Source organism: Oncorhynchus clarkii, chromosome 16, assembly GCF_045791955.1.
Source record: "Oncorhynchus clarkii lewisi isolate Uvic-CL-2024 chromosome 16, UVic_Ocla_1.0, whole genome shotgun sequence".
NCBI classification, from domain to species: Eukaryota; Metazoa; Chordata; class Actinopteri; order Salmoniformes; family Salmonidae; genus Oncorhynchus; species Oncorhynchus clarkii.
The window spans coordinates 75,841,646-75,862,168 of NC_092162.1; the positions used below are offsets into that span (position 1 = coordinate 75,841,646).

The 20,523-nt window shown below is 45.4% G+C and overlaps 1 protein-coding gene across 1 annotated transcript; it reads left to right on the top strand.

Moving 5' to 3' along the window:
- Positions 1 to 1,596: 1,596 nt before the first annotated feature.
- On the top strand, positions 1,597 to 20,271 carry LOC139367806 (hydroxysteroid (17-beta) dehydrogenase 10). Its single transcript, XM_071106143.1, has 7 exons — positions 1,597 to 1,743; positions 4,344 to 4,508; positions 5,523 to 5,687; positions 10,007 to 10,135; positions 14,815 to 14,923; positions 17,673 to 17,713; positions 19,792 to 20,271. Exons 1-7 carry the CDS (start codon positions 1,720 to 1,722, stop codon positions 19,939 to 19,941), a joined length of 783 nt encoding a protein of 260 aa, XP_070962244.1. The 5' UTR covers positions 1,597 to 1,719; the 3' UTR covers positions 19,942 to 20,271.
- Positions 20,272 to 20,523: the final 252 nt, after the last annotated feature.

Sequence of the window (20,523 nt, forward strand, 5' to 3'; positions counted from 1 at the left end):
CATTTCTTTGTCATTATGGGGTATTGTGTGTAGATTGATGACGGAAAAAACAATTTAATCAATTTTAGAATAAGGCTGTAAGGTGACAAAATGTTGAAAATGTCAAGGGGTCTGAATATTTTCCGAATGCACTGTACATTGTAATATTGTTGCATGGTGGTATTATACATGTTGTATTGTAGATATGTAGTGGTGTAGTAATGTTATATAATGTACTGTTTTATCTTGTGTTTTATATGTAATGTAATGTAACTGCCTTAATGTGTTTGGACCCCAGGAAGAGTAGCTGCTGACTTGGCAGGGGAGATCCATAATAAACCCCAGGAAGAGTAGCTGCTGACTTGGCAGGAACTAATGGGGATCCATAATAAACCCCAGGAAGAGTAGCTGCTGCCTTGTCAGGAACTAATGGGGATCCATAATAAACCCCAGGAAGAGTATCTGATGCCTTGACAGGAACTAATGGGGATCCATAATAAACCCCAGGAAGAGTAGCTGCTGCCTTGGCAGGAACTACTGGGGATCCATAATAAACCCCAGGAAGAGTAGCTGCTGCCTTGGCAGGAACTAATGGGGATCCATAATAAACACCAGGAAGAGTAGCTGCTGCCTTGGCAGGAACTAATGGGGATCCATAATAAACCCCAGGAAGAGTAGCTGCTGCCTTGGCAGGAACTAATGAGGATCTATAATAAACCCCAGGAAGAGTAGCTGCTGCCTTGTCAGGAACTAATGGGGATCCATAATAAACCCCAGGAAGAGTATCTGATGCCTTGACAGGAACTACTGGGGATCCATAATAAACCCCAGGAAGAGTAGCTGCTGCCTTGGCAGGAACTACTGGGGATCCATAATAAACCCCAGGGAGAGTAGCTGCTGCCTTGGCAGGAACTAATGGGGATCCATAATAAACACCAGGAAGAGTAGCTGCTGCCTTGGCAGGAACTAATGGGGATCCATAATAAACCCCAGGAAGAGTAGCTGCTGCCTTGGCAGGAACTAATGGGGATCTATAATAAACCCCAGGAAGAGTAGCTGCTGCCTTGGCAGGAACTAATGGGGATTCATAATAAACACCAGGAAGAGTAGCTGCTGCCTTGGCAGGAACTAATGGGGATCCATAATAAACCCCAGGAAGAGTAGCTGCTGCCTTGGCAGGAACTAATGGGGATCCATAATAAACCCCAGGAAGAGTAGCTGCAAAAGTAGTTTATATTATTGTTCAGTGTATTTTCCCTGGTTGACACAGAAAGTGATATCACAACTGTGGAATTCAAGCGAACTGATCCCAGACAACCTCTCGAGATGGTCTCAGTTCGGTTTGCTTCAGGGACTCTTTTGAGGGTCTGAGTTCCTCTGGAGTGTTCACACTACAAAAAATTCTGTGTACTGCACATAGTTCTCAAGAATTGTATGAAAGGGACCACGTGTGAAAACACCCTTATATAGATAATTAATAAATACAGGCTATTGACATTGTTCTATTATTACGTGGGGAACTTTTATTTAGAATATGGCCGAAATTCCGTGACCCGGCAGTAGTTTTTGCGTTGCTGGCGAGACATGATGGAAAGTGTTTGACTTTGGGAAATCACCTTTCCAGTCAGTCTATTGTACAGTGTCAAAGGGTGACTTTTATTTTGAAGGTGAACCACCCAATACACGATTGTTGCTCACGACACGGTGGTAACGGCGTCCGGTTGAGCAGAGCTCGCAGACATGGCGAACATTAGAAGTATCAAGGTTAGTAGATTTCTATGGCAGAGAGCTTGTTAGTTACGGTTCTTTGGTGTTTTCAATTTCTGTCACATCAGGCGGTATATGTTAGCGGGGGTTTAGCTCTAGAATTGAGGAGGATACTGTAGTTTGTCAGTTGGACTCACTGTCAAGTTTATTTTGTGTTGCTAGCTAATGCCAGTGTGCACCTTCCCTCAATTGCTGTCGCCTTAGTTGACACATTGACGTACTGTCCTACTCCGTACAAAGGTTATTTGGTGCAGGTTAGGGTTGCATGTTGTGCGCTGCAAAGCGAGCCAGTTATGGAAGGCTATCAGTCGGGCTTCCATCCAATTGGCGACAGATTTTCATGCGAATATTCTAGAATCAACATAAATGAAATATGGGCTTTTTTAAACGGACTTCAGTGCGTGATGACGTAGTGCGCACAGTGTACTTTTTCGTTTAAATTATGCTATTTATTTATTTAACCTTTATTTAACTAGGTAAGTCAGTTGTTAAGAACAAATTCTTATTTACAATGAGACCTACTCCGGGCCAAACCCGGACGACGCTGGGCCAATTGTGAGCCACTCACATCATGACAAGCTACCTAAGACGGCAACACAGCATGACCAAGGACGGCAACACAGCATGACCAAGGACGGCAACACAGCATGACCAAGGACGGCAACACAGCATGACCAAGGACGGCAACACAGCATGACCAAGGACGGCAACACAGCATGACCAAGGACGGCAACACAGCATGACCAAGGACGGCAACACAGCATGACCTAAGACGGCAACACAGCATGACCTAAGACGGCAACACAGCATGACCTAAGACGGCAACACAGCATGACCTAAGACGGCAACACAGCATGACCTAAGACGGCAACACAGCATGACCTAAGACGGCAACACAGCATGACCTAAGACGGCAACACAGCATGACCGAAGACGGCAACACAGCATGACCTAAGACGGCAACACAGCATGACCTAAGACGGCAACACAGCATGACCTAAGACAGCAACACAGCATGACCTAAGACGGCAACACATGGCAGCAAGACATGACAACACATGGCAGCAACATAACACAACATGACAAAAACATGGTAGCAGCACAACATGACAACACAGTAGCAACACAACATGACAACACGGTAGCAGCACAAAACATGGTACAAACATTATTGGGCTCAGACAACAGCACAAATGGCAAGAAGGTAGTGACAACAATACATCACATGAAGCAATACCTTATGGTCTTGCCACCAGCGCTCTAGCCAACAGCTCTCAGATAGGCTACAGTGGAGTTAGGCTAGTCTACATGACATTATCAATGTCCACATGCTTCCCAGCTTAAACAGTTCGGAAGAGTTTGTGCATATATTATGATGTGTTGGTAGTGGAGGTAATATGTACATGTAGGTAGGGGCAAAGTGACATTATAAACAGAGTAGCGTCATCGTATGTGTGTGTTGGAGTGTCAGGGGGGAGAAGCTGTTCAGCAGTTTGATGCACTGGGGGGAGAAGCTGTTCAGCAGTCTGATGGCTTAGGGGGAGAAGCTGTTCAGCAGTCTGATGGCCTGCGGGGAGAAGCTGTTCAGCAGTCTGATGGCTTGGGGGGAGAAGCTGTTCAGCAGTCTGATGGCTTGGGGGGAGAAGCTGTTCAGCAGTCTGATGGCTTGGGGGGAGAAGCTGTTCAGCAGTCTGATGGCCTGGGGGGAGAAGCTGTTCAGCAGTCTGATGGCTTGGGGGAGAAGCTGTTCAGCAGTCTGATGGCTTGGGGGGAGAAGCTGTTCAGCAGTCTGATGGCTTGGGGGGGAGAGGCTAACTAAAGGCTGTCTCTCCATGCCTCTTGGTCCCAGGCTTTGGGATAGTTAAAAGGCTGTCTCTCCATGCCTCTTGGTCCTAGGCTTTGGTTAGTTAAAAGGCTGTCTCTCCATGCCTCTTGGTCCCAGGCTTTGGGATAGTTAAAAGGCTGTCTCTCCATGCCTCTTGGTCCTAGGCTTTGGTTAGTTAAAAGGCTGTCTCTCCATGCCTCTTGGTCCCAGGCTTTGGGATAGTTAAGGCTGTCTCTCCATGCCTCTTGGTCCTGGGCTTTGGGATAGTTAAAAGGCTAGAGGACCTGAGGGACCTACTGGGTACATAACTTAAAAGTTTGTCTAACATATACTGAGGTGCACAAACTTGGATTTATTTTAAAACCAATAGAATAAACTTTAAAATTAATTCTAAAACTGACAGCCAGTGCAGAGACCTTAAAACCAGTGTAATGTGAGTTCTCCACCTGGTCTTGGTTAGGGTGTTGTTCACATCCATGTAGATATCAATTATAATATCTAAATGAGAGAGCAGCAGTGTTGTTCACATCAATGTAGATATCAATTCTAATATATTTAGTCACCGTAATGCTGGTCATCCTACAAGGGCACAGTAAAAACTCCAATAACTGTTAACAGATTATGTTACACATGACGTTTTAACCATTGGTTTTCTTTGAGAATTATCTACCCAAAATAACATTGTACCCATTGGTCAAAATGTGTTTTTGATTGGACACCCTAGTGTGTCCCTGCCTCTCGCTCCCCCTGACCTAAACCATGTCACCCCCAGGGTATGGTTGGCCTGGTGACAGGCGGTGCTTCAGGGCTGGGCCGGGCTACCGTGGAGAGGTTGGTGCAGCAGGGGGCGTGTGCTGTCATTCTGGACCTTCCCTCTTCAGACGGACACACCCTGGCAGCCAGCCTCGGAGAACGCTGCACCTTTGCCCCCGCTGACGTGAGTCTGACCTTTCACCCCTAACCAATATTCCCTCTAAGCTGCACACCTCCTCCAGGAGAAACGCCACGCCGAGACGCAGGAGATTCAACTAAGCGGAGTTCACCCCGTTAGTTTGCACTACATAGATCAATGTGGGGTTTTTTATGTGACGGAATTTTTAATTTTTTTTTTAAATTTTACCTTTATTTAACTAGGCAAGTCAGTTAAGAACAAATTCTTTTTTTCCAATGACGGCCTAGGAACAACATTATACCAGCCTCTTTTCAATGCAACAAACCAAAACACATCTAAGTTTACAGGATTGAGTCTGTGATTTTGTTTCAGGAAAAGCGCAAAGGAGTAGGATTCTATTGGCTGGAGTAGCCCTCGTGTGCACATTTGTTGATTTTCTTTACTAGTTAGCGAGTTGTTAGCCCAATTATACTGTAGATAAGTAAAGGTCAGTAATGGGAAGTTAGCCTACTGCTTCCTGCAAGAGCACAACATGTGGAGGTTTCAATCTGTCTCTGAAAAGTCAGTCAGCTAAACATATGATGTCTTAATTAAAGGTACGGTGTTGTGTTTTGAAACAGGCTTAAATATGCAATTAAGCGAGTAGGCAGACGGGTAGCTTACATTGTCTAATTCTCTGTATGGTAATAATCATGAATTGTATTTTGTAAAGTGGTTTCTTGTGTCATACAATACAATCTACAGTCACCTATTTCAACACAATACAATCTACAGTCACCTATTTCAACACAATACAATCTACAGTCACCTATTTCAACACAATACAATCTACAGTCACCTATTTGGCCCATGGTGCTACAGATCAAGTTAAACACATTCATTCATGTCAAGCCCTTACTCATGTAAAAACACTCATGCATTTTAGGTCTTCATTGAACACTACATTGAGGCTGACCCCTGCACCGTACTCTGTGACCCCTACTCCTCTTTCAGGAGTACTTTGCTCAGGCCAGTTTGGGAAACATCTAAACCCTGCCCCTTTGTGTCCTGGTTGTCTAGGTAACGTCGGAGGCAGATGTGCGTTCTGCGGTGGAGCTGGCCCGGCAGCGGTTTGGGAAGCTGGACCTGGCGGTGAACTGTGCTGGCATCGCCGTTGCCGTCAAGACTTATAACTTCAAAAAGGATGTTCCCCACAGTCTAGAAGACTTCACTAGAGTTATCACTGTAAGACATTGTCTACTGCTTACTGAACCTACTGTCAGACTGTAGTATACTCTACATTACCAACAGTATGTAGACACCTGCTCGTTAAACATCTCATTCCAGAATCATGAGCATTAATATGGAGTTGGCTGCTATAACAGCCTCCACTCTTCTGGGAAGGCTTTCCACTAGATGTTGGAACATTGCTGCAGGGACTTCCTCTGTGTGCTATTTTAGGCGGAGCTGTGAGTTTTAGGCACAGGAAATTTTTGAAGTGACTCAAATCACAATTTTTTCCCCACATCTGATTCTAATCTGTTATTTTTCCTGCAGTCTGACCAGCCCAAAAGCACATGGAATCAGATATTTCAAGCCAAATCTGATTCCTGGCCATACAACTTGTCTGAACTGTTAAATCTGATTTATTTGCCCTCAAGTGGTTTTTAGACTATTTTGCATATTTTGTTGTATGCTAGCTACTCTGTTGACAGTTTAACAGGAGGGTGTGCTAGTTAACTAGCTTGGTAATTGTTGTATGCTAGCTACTCTGTTGACAGTTTGACAGGAGGGTGTGCTAGTTAATAGCTTGGTAATTGTTGTATGCTAGCTACTCTGTTGACAGTTTGACAGGAGGGTGTGCTAGTTAACTAGCTTGGTAATTGTTGTATGCTAGCTACTCTGTTGACAGTTTGACAGGAGGGTGTGCTAGTTAACTAGCTTGTTAATTGTTGTTTGCTAGCTACTCTGTTGACAGTTTGACAGGAGGATGTGCTAGCTAACTAGCTTGTTAATTGTTGTTTGCTAGCTACTCTGACAGTTTGACAGGAGGATGTGCTAGCTAACTAGCTTGTTAATTGTTTACAAACAAATGAGTGAATGTACTAGTAAGCTACCTAGCTAGCTAGTTGACTGCTGTGGCTAGCCAAAAAGGACTGAAAGTTTAATCATCTTATCCTTTGAGGCTTTAAAAGTGTTCTGACACTGATTTTGAACAGTCGAAGCAACTGAGAAGCATCCATGACAGTCATTGTCACCTTATCTTGATACATAACTTCTGAGTGACAGGAAATATGAGCACCACCACCAATCAGCCTACGCCACTGCTCACACACCTGTTATTACTATGACAACTAGCGTAACCATGTCAACTAATGACTGCTGTCTGAAAACACACCATCTGATTTGGTCACTTGTAACTTGTTGGGTTTTTTTCATCCAAGGGGTGGATCAGCTTAATATGGCAGATTGTTGCTTCCATCAATGTAATTGTCTGCATCATTTATAATCCCCCATATATTTTTGGGGTAAATATATATATCAATATGCATGCATACATATAAATACACACATACCTATATAGATATACATGTACACATATCACAGTCACAGTGCAATCCGTTTTGTCACCAAAGCCCCATATACTACCCACCATTGCGACCTGTACGCTCTCGTTGGCTGGCCCTCGCTTCATACTTGTCGCCAAACCCACTGGCTCCATTTCATCTACAAGACCCTGCTAGGTAAAGTTCCCCCTTATCTCAGCTCGCTGGTCACCATAGCATCTCCCACCTGTAGCACACGCTCCAGCAGGTATATCTCTCTAGTCACCCCCAAAACCAATTATTTCTTTGGCCGCCTCTCCTTCCAGTTCTCTGCTGCCAATGACTGGAACGAACTACAAAAATCTCTGAAACTGGAAACACTTATCTCCCTCACTAGCTTTAAGCACCAACTGTCAGAGCAGCTCACAGATTACTGCACCTGTACATAGTCCACCTATCATTTAGCCCAAACAACTACCTCTTTCCCTACTGTATTTAATTAATTAATTTATTTTTGCTCCTTTGCACCCCATTATTTTTATTTCTACTTTGCACATTCTTCCACTGCAAATCTACTATTCCAGTGTTTTACTTGCTATATTGTATTTACTTTGCCACCATGGCCTTTTTTTGCCTTTACCTCCCTTATCTCACCTCATTTGCTCACATCGTATATAGACTTGTTTATACTGTATTATTGACTGTATGTTTGTTTTACTCCATGTGTAACTCTGTGTCGTTGTATGTGTCGAACTGCTTTGCTTTATCTTGGCCAGGTCGCAATTGTAAATGAGAACTTGTTCTCAACTTGCCTACCTGGTTAAATAAAGGTGAAATAAAAAAAAATAAACATATACAGTGGGTCAAAAAAGTATTTAGTCAGCCACCAATTGTGCAACTTCTTCCACTTAAAAAGATGAGATTTTCATCATAGGTACACTTCAACTATGACAGACAAAATTAGGGAAAAAAATCCAGAAAATCACATTGTAGGATTTTTTATTAATTTATTGCAAATTATAGTGGAAAATAAGTATTTGGTCACCTACAAACAAGCAAGATTTCTGGCTCTCACAGAACTGTAACTTCTTCTTTACGAGGCTCCTCTGTCCTCCACTCGTTACCTGTATTAATGGCACCTGTTTGTACTTGTTATCAGTATAAAAGACACCTGTCCACAACCTCAAACAGTCACACTCCAAACTCCACTATGGCCAAGATCAAAGAGCTGTCAAAGGACACCAGAAACAAAATTGTAGACCTGCACCAGGCTGGGAAGACTGAATCTGCAATAGGTAAGCAGCTTGGTTTGAAGAAATCAACTGTGGGAGCAATTATTAGGAAATGGAAGACATACAAGACCACTGATAATCTCCCTCGATCTGGGGCTCCACGCAAGATCTCACCCCGTGGGGTCAAAATGATCACAAGAACAGTGAGCAAAAATCCCAGAACCACACGGGGGGACCTAGTGAATGACCTGCAGAGAGCTGGGACCAAAGTAACAAAGCCTACCATCAGTAACACACTACGCCGCCAGGGACTCAAATCCTGCAGTGCCAGACGTGTCCCCCTGCTTAAGCCAGTACATGTCCAGGCCCGTCTGAAGTTTGCTAGAGAGCATTTGGATGATCCAGAAGAAGATTGGGAGAATGTCATATGGTCAGATGAAACCAAAATATAACTTTTTGGAAAAAACTCAACTCGTCGTGTTTGGAGGACAAAGAATGCTTTTAGTTGCATCCAAAGAAGAACACCATACCTAATGTGAAGCATGGGGGTGGAAACATCATGCTTTGGGGCTGTTTTTCTGCAAAGGGACCAGGACGACTGATCCGTGTAAAGGAAAGAATGAATGGGGCCATGTATCGTGAGATTTTGAGTGAAAACCTCCTTCCATCAGCAAGGGCATTGAAGATCAAACGTGGCTGGTTCTTTCAGCATGACAATGATCCCAAACACACCGCCCGGGCAACGAAGGAGTGGCTTCGTAAGAAGCATTTCAAGGTCATGGAGTGGCCTAGCCAGTCTCCAGATCTCAACCCCATAGAAAATCTTTGGAGGGAGTTGAAAGTCTGTGTTGCCCAGCAACAGCCCCAAAACATCACTGCTCTAGAGGAGATCTGCATGGAGGAATGGGCCAAAATACCAGCAACAGTGTGTGAAAACCTTGTGAAGACTTATAGAAAACGTTTGACCTCTGTCATTGCCAACAAAGGGTATATAACAAAGTATTGAGATACATTTTTGTTATTGACCAAATACTTATTTTCCACCATAATTTGCAAATAAATTCATAAAAAATCCTACATTGTGATTTTCTGGATTTTTTTTTTCATTTTGTCTGTCATATTTGATGTGTTCCTATGATGAAAATTACAGTCCTCATCTTTTTAAGTGGGAGAACTTGCACAATTGGTGGCTGACTAAATACTTTTTTTGCCCCACTGTATACATACACATACCTATATAGATATACATACTTTTTTAAAGAATATACCTTTATTATTCCCCCAAGCCCGACCACCCTTCCCCCAATTGGAGTAAACTAATAAACACTTAGGCTTCTACCTTCAGTTTATACATACTATACACATTTTACAGACACAGTCTATTTTACAATAGTTATATTTTGTTTGTTTTTATGTCCTTCCTCTATTTCTGATGTCCATCCAATTTGATTTCTATTTGTAACTGCTATTTCACAAAATTTTTGAACCTATATACATTTTACAGTTGTAACTTGTTGTTTGGGCAGTCAGTATTCCAAAACGAATTTAAAAAACAAACTGATTTGAGCTTTAAGGCCTGCAGTGTGAACAGGGCTTTAGAGAGGGGCCAGATCCAGGAACAACTCCTAGTCCAGCTATTCAATCTGTCTGGATGTAAAGCTCACTGATTGGCCAGTGCACACACCTGGAGTGAGCATTATGTCCTACAGTGTGAACAAAGCGTTAGAGATTTTAAAAGCATACCCATTTTTGAAATTTCACATACTTTAAAACTTTGTGTGTGTAGGTGAACATCGCGGGGACGTTTAATGTGATCCGATTGGCTGTTGGTGAGATGGGGAAGAACGAACCAGACGCAGACGGACACAGAGGCTGTATCATCAACACAGCAAGTGTAGCGGCCTATGATGGACAGGTACACACACACACCTGTGACCTATGATGGACAGGTACACACACACACCTGTGACCTATGATGGACAGGTACACACACACACCTGTGACCTATGATGGACAGGTACACACACACACCTGTGACCTATGATGGACAGGTACACACACACACACCTGTGACCTATGACGGACAGGTACACACACACCTGTGACGGACAGGTACACACACACCTGTGACCTATGACGGACAGGTACACACACACCTGTGACCTATGACGGACAGGTACACACACACACCTGTGGCCTATGACGGACAGGTACACACACACACACCTGTGGCCTATGACGGACAGGTACACACACACACACCTGTGGCCTATGACGGACAGGTACACCCACACACACCTGTGGCCTATGACGGACAGGTACACCCACACACACTTGTGACCTATGACGGACAGGTACACACACACCTGTGGCCTATGACGGACAGGTAGCCACGGTGGCCTATGACGGACAGGTAGCCACGGTGGCCTATGACGGTACAGTACAACATGAGCCTGCTAACAATCACTGACACTAAGATTGAATCATACTTCACTGGCTCCGACACTCGTCGGATGTGGCAGGGCTTGCAAACTATTACAGACTACAAAGGGAAGCATAGCCGAGAGCTGCCCAGTAACACGAGTCTACCAGACGAGCTAAATAACTTCTATGCTCGCTTCGAGGCAAGTAACACTGAAACATGCATGAGAGCACCAGCTGTTCCAGACGACTGTGTGATCATGTTCTCCACAGGCGATGTAAGACCTTTAAACATGTCAACATTCAGAAGGCCGCAGGGCCAGACGGATTACCATAACCTGCACTGCGACCATGTGATGAACAACTGGCAAGTGTCTTCACTGACATTTTCAACCTCTCCCTGTCCGAGCCTGAAATACCAACATAGTCCCTGTGCCCAAGAACACCAAGGTAACCTGCCTAAATGATTACCGACATGTAGCACTCACGTTTGTAGTCATGAAATGATTTGAAAGGCTGGTCATGGCTCACATCAACACCATCATCCCAGAATCCCTAGACCCACACCAATTTGCATACTGCACCAACAGATCCTCAGATGATGCCATCTCTATTGCACTCCACACTGCCCTTTCAGACCTGGACAAAAGGAACACCTATGTGAGAATGCTGTTCATTGACTACAGCTCAGTGTTTAACACCATAGTGCCCTCAAAGCTCATCACCAAGCTAAGGACCCTGGGACTAAACACCTCTCTCTGCAACTGGATCCTGGACTTCCTGATGGGTCGCCCCCAGGTGGTAAGGGTAAGTAACAACACATCCTCCATGCTGATCCTCAACATGGGGGCCCCTCAGGGTGCGTGCTTAGTCCCATCCTGTACTCCCTGTTCACCCACGACTGTGTGGCCAGGCACGACTCCAACACCATCATTAAGTTTGCTGACGACACAACAGTGGTAGGCCTGATCACCAACAGTGACACAATACCCCAACGACGAGACAGCCTATAGGGAGGAGGTCAGAGACATGGCCGTGTGGTGCCAGGATATCAACCTCTCCCTTAACGTGATCAAGACAATGGACCACAGAAAATAGAGGACCGAGCATGCCCCCATTCTCATCGACGGGGCTGTAGTGGAGCAGGTTGAGAGCTTCAAGTTCCTCGATGTCCACGTCACCAACAAACCGTCATGGTCCAAACACACCAAGACAGTCATGAAGAGGGCACGACAAAGCCTATACCCCCTCAGGAGACTGACTAGATTTGGCATTGGTACTCAGATCCTCAAAAAGTTCTGCAGCTGCACCATCGAGAGCATCCTGACTTGTTGCAGCACTGCCTGGTATGTGGCAACTGCTCGGCTTCCGACCACAAGGCACTACAGAGTGTAGTGCGTACGGCCCAGTACACTGGGGCCAAGCTTCCTGCCATCCAGAACCTCTATACCAGGCGGTGTCAGAGGAAGGCCCTAAAATTTGTCAGACTCCGGTGTGTCAGACTCCAGCCACCCTAGTCATAAACTGTTCTCTCTGTTACTGCACGGCAAGCGGTACCAAGAGCACCAAGTCTAGGTCCAAGAGGCTTCTAAACAGATTCTACCCCCAAGCCATAAGACTCCTGAATGTCTAATCAAATGGCTACCCAGACTATTTGCATTGCCCCCCCCCCCCCCCCCCTTTACGCCCGCTGCTGTTATTATCTATGCATAGTCACTTTGATAACTCTACCTACATGTTCATATTACCTCGACTAACCGGTGACCCCACACATTGACTCTGTACCGGTACCCCCTGTATATAGCCTTCACATTGACTCTGTACCGGTACCCCCTGTATATAGCCTCCACATTGACTCTGTACCAGTACCCCCTGTATATAGTCTCCACATTGACTCTGTACCGTAAAACCCTGTATATAGCCTCCACATTGACTCTGTACCGGTACCCCCTGTATATAGCTTCCACATTGACTCTGTACCAGTACCCCCTGTATATACAGTGCCTTGCGAAAGTATTCTGCCCCCTTGAACTTTGCGACCTTTTGCCACATTTCAGGCTTCAAACATAAAGATATAAAACTGTATTTTTTTGTGAAGAATCAACAACAAGTGGGACACAATCATGAAGTGGAACGACATTTATTGGATATTTCAAACTTTTTTAACAAATCAAAAACTGAAAAATTGGGCGTGCAAAATTATTCAGCCCCTTTACTTTCAGTGCAGCAAACTCTCTCCAGAAGTTCAGTGAGGATCTCTGAATGATCCAATGTTGACCTAAATGACTAATGATGATAAATACAATCCACCTGTGTGTAATCAAGTCTCCGTATAAATGCACCTGCACTGTGATAGTCTCAGAGGTCCGTCAAAAGCGCAGAGAGCATCATGAAGAACAAGGAACACACCAGGCAGGTCCGAGATACGGTTGTGAAGAAGTTTAAAGCCGGATTTGGATACAAAAAGATTTCCCAAGCTTTAAACATCCCAAGGAGCACTGTGCAAGCGATAATATTGAAATGGAAGGAGTATCAGACCACTGCAAATCTACCAAGACCTGGCCGTCCCTCTAAACTTTCAGCTCATACAAGGAGAAGACTGATCAGAGATGCAGCCAAGAGGCCCATGATCACTCTGGATGAACTGCAGAGATCTACAGCTGAGGTGGGAGACTCTGTCCATAGGACAACAATCAGTCGTATATTGCACAAATCTGGCCTTTATGGAAGAGTGGCAAGAAGAAAGCCATTTCTTAAAGATATCCATAAAATGTGTTGTTTAAAGTTTGCCACAAGCCACCTGGGAGACACACCAAACATGTGGAAGAAGGTGCTCTGGTCAGATGAAACCAAAATTGAACTTTTTGGCAACAATGCAAAACGTTATGCTTGGCGTAAAAGCAACACAGCTCATCACCCTGAACACACCATCCCCACTGTCAAACATGGTGGTGGCAGCATCATGGTTTGGGCCTGCTTTTCTTCAGCAGGGACAGGTAAGATGGTTAAAATTGATGGGAAGATGGATGGAGCCAAATACAGGACCATTCTGGAAGAAAACCTGATGGAGTCTGCAAAAGACCTGAGACTGGGACGGAGATTTGTCTTCCAACAAGACAATGATCCAAAACATAAAGCAAAATCTACAATGGAATGGTTCAAAAATAAACATATCCAGGTGTTAGAATGGCCAAGTCAAAGTCCAGACCTGAATCCAATCGAGAATCTGTGGAAAGAACTGAAAACTGCTGTTCACAAATGCTCTCCATCCAACCTCACTGAGCTCGAGCTGTTTTGCAAGGAGGAATGGGAAAAAATGTCAGTCTCTCGATGTGCAAAACTGATAGAGACATACCCCAAGCGACTTACAGCTGTAATCGCAGCAAAAGGTGACGCTACAAAGTATTAACTTAAGGGGGCTGAATAATTCTGCACGCCCAATTTATCAGTTTTTGATTTGTTAAAAAAGTTTGAAATATCCAATAAATGTCGTTCCACTTCATGATTGTGTCCCACTTGTTGTTGATTCTTCACAAAAAAATACAGTTTTATATCTTTATGTTTGAAGCCTGAAATGGGGCAAAAGGTCGCAAAGTTCAAGGGGGCCGAATACTTTCGCAAGGCACTGTAGTCTCCACATTGACTCTGTACTGTAAAAACCTGTATATAGCCTCACTATTGTTGTTTTACTGCTGCTCTTTAATTATGTTAACTTTAAAAAATATATATTATACTTAACCAACAATGCAGTTTTAAGAAAAATAAGTGTTAAGGGAGCATTTCACTGTAAGGTTGTGTTCGGAGCACTTGACAAATAAAATCTGATTTGATGAAAGCTTCCCTCTCTCTCTCTGGGTGGGCCAGGCAGCGTACTCTCTGTCTGAAGGAGGTATCGTAGGAATGACTCTACCCATCTCTCTGTCTCTCTAGGTGGGCCAGGCAGTGTACTCTGTCTCTCTCTCTGTCTGAAGGAGGTATCGTAGGAATGACCCTACCCATCTCTCTCTCTCTCTCTAGGTGGGCCAGGCAGCGTACTCTCTCTCTCTCTCTGTCTGAAGGAGGTATCATAGGAATGACTCTACCCATCTCTCTGTCTCTCCTCTGTCTCTGTCTCTCTCTCTCTCTGTCTGTCTCTCTGTCTCGGTCTCTCTCTGTTTCTCTCTGTCTCTCTAGGTGGGCCAGGCAGCGTACTCTGCATCTAAAGGAGGTATCGTAGGAATGACTCTACCCATCGCTAGAGACCTGGCACCCATGGGCATCAGAGTGGTTACTATAGCACCCGGTCAGTATACAGACACACACTGTATATAAATCAATTCAATTTGGTATTGGTCACATGATATTGGTCACATACGTATTGATCAGATGGTATTGGTCACATACGTATTGATCAGATGGTATTGGTCACGTATTGATCACGTATTGATCAGATGGTATTGGTCACGTATTGATCAGATGGTATTGGTCACATATGTATTGAGCAGATGGTATTGGTCACATATTGATCAGATGGTATTGGTCACATGCGTATTGATCAGATGGTATTGGTCACATGCGTATTGATCAGATGGTATTGGTCACATACGTATTCAGCAGATGGTATTGGTTACATGCGTATTGATCAGATGGTATTGAGCAGATGGTATTGGTCACATACGTATTGAGCAGATGGTATTGGTCACGTATTGATCAGATGGTATTGGTTACATGCGTATTGATCAGATGGTATTGGTCACATACGTATTGATCAGATGGTATTGGTTACATGCGTATTGATCAGATGGTATTGAGCAGATGGTATTGGTCACATACGTATTGATCAGATGGTATTGGTCACATACGTATTGATCAGATGGTATTGGTCACATACGTATTCAGCAGATGGTATTGGTTACATGCGTATTGATCAGATGGTATTGAGCAGATGGTATTGGTCACATACGTATTGATCAGATGGTATTGGTCACATACGTATTGATCAGATGGTATTGAGCAGATGGTATTGGTCACGTATTGATCAGATGGTATTGGTTACATGCGTATTGATCAGATGGTATTGAGCAGATGGTATTGGTCACGTATTGATCAGATGGTATTGGTTACATGCGTATTGATCAGATGGTATTGAGCAGATGGTATTGGTCACATACGTATTGAGCAGATGGTATTGGTTACATGCGTATTGATCAGATGGTATTGAGCAGATGGTATTGGTCACGTATTGATCAGATGGTATTGGTTACATGCGTATTGATCAGATGGTATTGAGCAGATGGTATTGGTCACATACGTATTGAGCAGATGGTATTGGTCGCGTATTCATCAGATGCTATTGGTCGCGTATTCAGCAGATGCTATTGGTCGCGTATTCATCAGATGCTATTGGTCGCGTATTCAGCAGATGCTATTGGTCGCGTATTCAGCAGATGCTATTGGTCGCGTATTCAGCAGATGCTATTGGTCGCGTATTCAGCAGATGCTATTGGTCGCGTATTCATCAGATGCTATTGGTCGCGTATTCAGCAGATGCTATTGGTTGCGTATTCAGCAGATGCTATTGGTCGCGTATTCATCAGATGCTATTGGTCGCGTATTCAGCAGATGCTATTGGTCGCGTATTCATCAGATGCTATTGGTCGCGTATTCAGCAGATGCTATTGGTTGCGTATTCAGCAGATGCTATTGGTCGCGTATACGCATTCAGCAGATGGCATTGGTTGCGTGTACGCATTCAGCAGATGCTATTGGTTGTGTACGCATTCAGCAGATGGCATTGGTCACATGTACGTATTCAGCAGATGCTATTGGTCGCGTATTCAGCAGATGCTATTGGTCGCGTATTCAGCAGATGCTATTGGTCGCGTATTCAGCAGATGCTATTGGTCACGTATTCAGCAGAAGGTATTGGTCGCGTATTCAGCAGATGCTATTGGTCGCGTATTCAGCAGATGCTATTGGTCGCGTATTCAGCAGATGCTATTGGTCGCGTATTCAGCAGATGCTATTGGTCGCATATTCAGCAGATACTATTGGTTGCGTATACGTATTCAGCAGATGCTATTGGTCGCGTATTCAGCAGATGCTATTGGTTGCATATTCAGCAGATGCTATTGGTTGCGTATTCAGCAGATGCTATTGGTCGCGTATTCAGCAGATGCTATTGGTCGCGTATTCAGCAGATACTATTGGTTGCGTATACGTATTCAGCAGATGCTATTGGTCGCGTGTACGCATTCAGCAGATGGTGTTGGTCACATGTACGTATTCAGCAGATGGTATTGGTCACGTATTCATCAGATGCTATTGGTCGCGTATTCAGCAGATGGCATTGGTTGCGTATTCAGCAGATGGCATTGGTTGCGTATTCAGCAGATGGTATTGGTTGCGTGTACGCATTCAGCGGGTGGTATTGGCGGCGTGTACGCATTCAGCAGATGGTATTGGTCACGTATTCAGCAGAAGGTATTGGTCGCGTATTCAGCAGATGCTATTGGTCGCGTATTCAGCAGATGCTATTGGTCGCGTATTCAGCAGATGGTATTGGTCGCGTATTCAGCAGATGGTAATTGGTCCGGTATTGGGCACGTATTCAGCAGATGCTATTGGTCGCGTATTCAGCAGATGGTATTGGTCGCGTATTCAGCAGATGGTAATTGGTCCGGTATTGGGCACGTATTCAGCAGATGGTAATTGGTCCGGTATTGGGCACGTATTCAGCAGATGGTAATTGGTCCGGTATTGGGCACGTATTCAGCAGATGGTAATTGGTCCGGTATTGGGCACGTATTCAGCAGATGGCATTGGTCAGGTATTGGGCACGTATTCAGCAGATGGTAATTGGTCCGGTATTGGGCACGTATTCAGCAGATGGCATTGGTCAGGTATTGGGCACGTATTCAGCAGATGGTAATTGGTCCGTTATTGGGCACGTATTCAGCAGATGGTAATTGTCACATATTTATGAACTTGAAACAAGCTTTATTAGTATTTAATCAGTGAGACATTAACATGAGCCCTCCTTCCTTCCCCAGGTCTGTTTGCTACTCCTCTCCTGGCAGGTCTACCTGAGAAGGTATACTAACCCCCCACCTCTCTCTCTATATACACCTCTCTCGCTATACTACCCCCCCACCTCTCTCTCTATACTAACCCCCCACCTCTCTCTCTATACTAACCCCCCACCTATCTCTCTATACTAACCCCCCACCTCTCTCTCTATACTAACCCCCCCACCTCTCTATACTAACCCCCCCACCTCTCTCTCTATATACACCTCTGTCGCTATAATAACCCCCCCACACCTCTCTCTCTCTATACTAACCCCACACCCCTCCCTCTCTATAATAACCCCCCCCACACCTCTCTCTATACTACCCCCCCACACCTCTCTCTATACTAACCCCCCCACTCCTCTCTATACTAACCCCCCCACCTCTCTCTATACTACCCCCCCACCTCTCTCTATACTAACCCCCCCACCTCTCTCTATACTAACCCCCCCCACCTCTCTCTATACTAACCCCCCCCACCTCTCTCTCTATACTAGCCCCCCCCACCTCTCTCTCTATACTAACCCCCCCCCACCTCTCTCTCTATACTAACCCCCCCCACCTCTCTCTCTATACTAACCCCCCCACCTCTCTCTATACTAACCCCCCCCACACCTCTCTCTCTATACTAACCCCCCCATACCTCTCTCTATACTAACCCCCCCACCTCTCTCTCTATACTGACCCCCCCATACCTCTCTCTATACTAACCCCCCACCTCTCTATATACACCTCTCTTGCTATACTACCCCCCCCACCCCTCTCTCTATAATAACCCCCCACCTCTCTATATACACCTCTCTCGCTATACTACCCCCCCACCTCTCTCTATAATAACCCCCCCCACACCTCTCTCTATAATAACCCCCCCACACCTCTCTATAATACCCCCCCCCACACCTCTCTATAATACCCCCCCCCCACACCTCTCTCTATACTACCCCCCCACCTCTTTCTATATTAACCCCCCCACACCTCTCTATAATAACCCCCCACACCTCTCTCTATACTACCCCCCCACACCTCTCTCTATTCTAACCCCCCCACCTCTCTCTCTATACTAACCCCCCCACCTCTCTCTCTATACTAACCCCCCCACCTCTCTCTATACTAACCCCCCCACCTCTCTCTATACTAACCCCCCCACCTCTCTCTATACTAACCCCCCCACCTCTCTCTATACTACCCCCCCACCTCTCACTCTATACTAACCCCCCCACCTCTCTCTATACTAACCCCCCCACCTCTCTCTATACTAACCCCCACACCTCTCTCTATACTAACCCCCCCACCTCTCTATAATACCCCCCCCCACACCTCTCTCTATACTAACCCCCCCACCTCTCTCTATACTAACCCCCCCACCTCTCTCTATACTAACCCCCCCACCTCTCTCTATACTAACCCCCCCACCTCTCTCTATACTAACCCCCCCACCTCTCTCTATACTAACCCCCCCACCTCTCTCTATACTAACCCCCACACCTCTCTCTATACTACCCCCCCACACCTCTCTCTATTCTAACCCCCCCACCTCTCTCTCTATACTAACCCCCCCACCTCTCTCTCTATACTAACCCCCCCACCTCTCTCTATACTAACCCCCCCACCTCTCTCTATACTAACCCCCCCACCTCTCTCTATACTAACCCCCCCATACCTCTCTCTATTCTAACCCCCCACCTCTCTCTATATACACCTCTCTCTATAATAACCCCCCACCTCTCTCTATACTAACCCCCCACCTCTCTATATACACCTCTCTCGCTATACTACCCCCCACCTCTTTCTATAATAACCCCCCCCCACACCTCTCTCTATACTACCCCCCCACCTCTTTCTATAATAACCCCCCCACACCTCTCTATAATAACCCCCCACACCTCTTTATAATAACCCCCCCCACACCTCTCTATACTACCCCCCCCACACCTCTATACTACCCCCCCACCTCTCTTTCTATATTAACCCCCCCACACCTCTCTATAATAACCCCCCACACCTCTCTCTATACTACACCCCCCCACCTCTCTCTATACTAACCCCCCCACACCTCTCTCTCTATACTAACCCCCCCACACCTCTCTCTCTCCCTCCCCAGGTGCAGTCGTTCCTGGCCCGTCAGGTGCCCTTCCCGTCCCGCCTGGGAGACCCTGCAGAGTTTGCACACCTGGTGACATCACTGGCTGAGAACCCCATGATCAACGGAGAGGTCATCAGGCTGGACGGAGCCATCCGCATGCAGCCCTGATGGGGGGGGAGGGGGAGGGTATAGTGGGGAGTACAGTGACATTTCAGTCATTTAGCAGACGCTCTTATCCAGAGCCACTAGTGAGTGCATACATTTTCATTGGTACTGGTCCCCCGTGGGAATCGAGCCCACAACCCTGGCGTTGCCAGTGCCTTGCTCCACCCACTGAGCCACACGGGACATTTGGACACGAAATGGAATGTGAAACTGTAACACATGTACCCCTACTGTAGCTCAAATGAATGTTTGTTTCTGTTGTTCATATCCACAGCACTGCAGTACTCCGCTATGCTCTCTGTGGTTTTGTAACTAATAAAAAACCTCATCCTCTGCTGTCTATCACACTTTCTCCTCAACAATACGAACATGGTAAGTTTTTCAACAGGTTCAGCTGAAATGATGCCACTGCACCAATAGAATGTTGTAGAGAGCACATTAGGGCAGCACATCAGGGCGATGGATCTACTTCTCCATTAGGATGACATATGTAATCTACACCTCCATTAGGATAATTATTATTTAGTGTAATGTTTAATTTGAGCATCATTATTTTTATATAGCTACACTTTCTGATGCATTGTT

Bases quoted from the DNA above. Each gene is read 5' to 3' on its own strand.
- LOC139367806 (XM_071106143.1), top strand. From the start codon at position 1,720: ATGGCGAACATTAGAAGTATCAAG. The intron at 1,744-4,343 runs GTTAGTAGATTT...TGTCACCCCCAG, and splicing joins CGAACATTAGAAGTATCAAG to GGTATGGTTGGCCTGGTGAC. The intron at 4,509-5,522 runs GTGAGTCTGACC...CTGGTTGTCTAG, and splicing joins GCACCTTTGCCCCCGCTGAC to GTAACGTCGGAGGCAGATGT.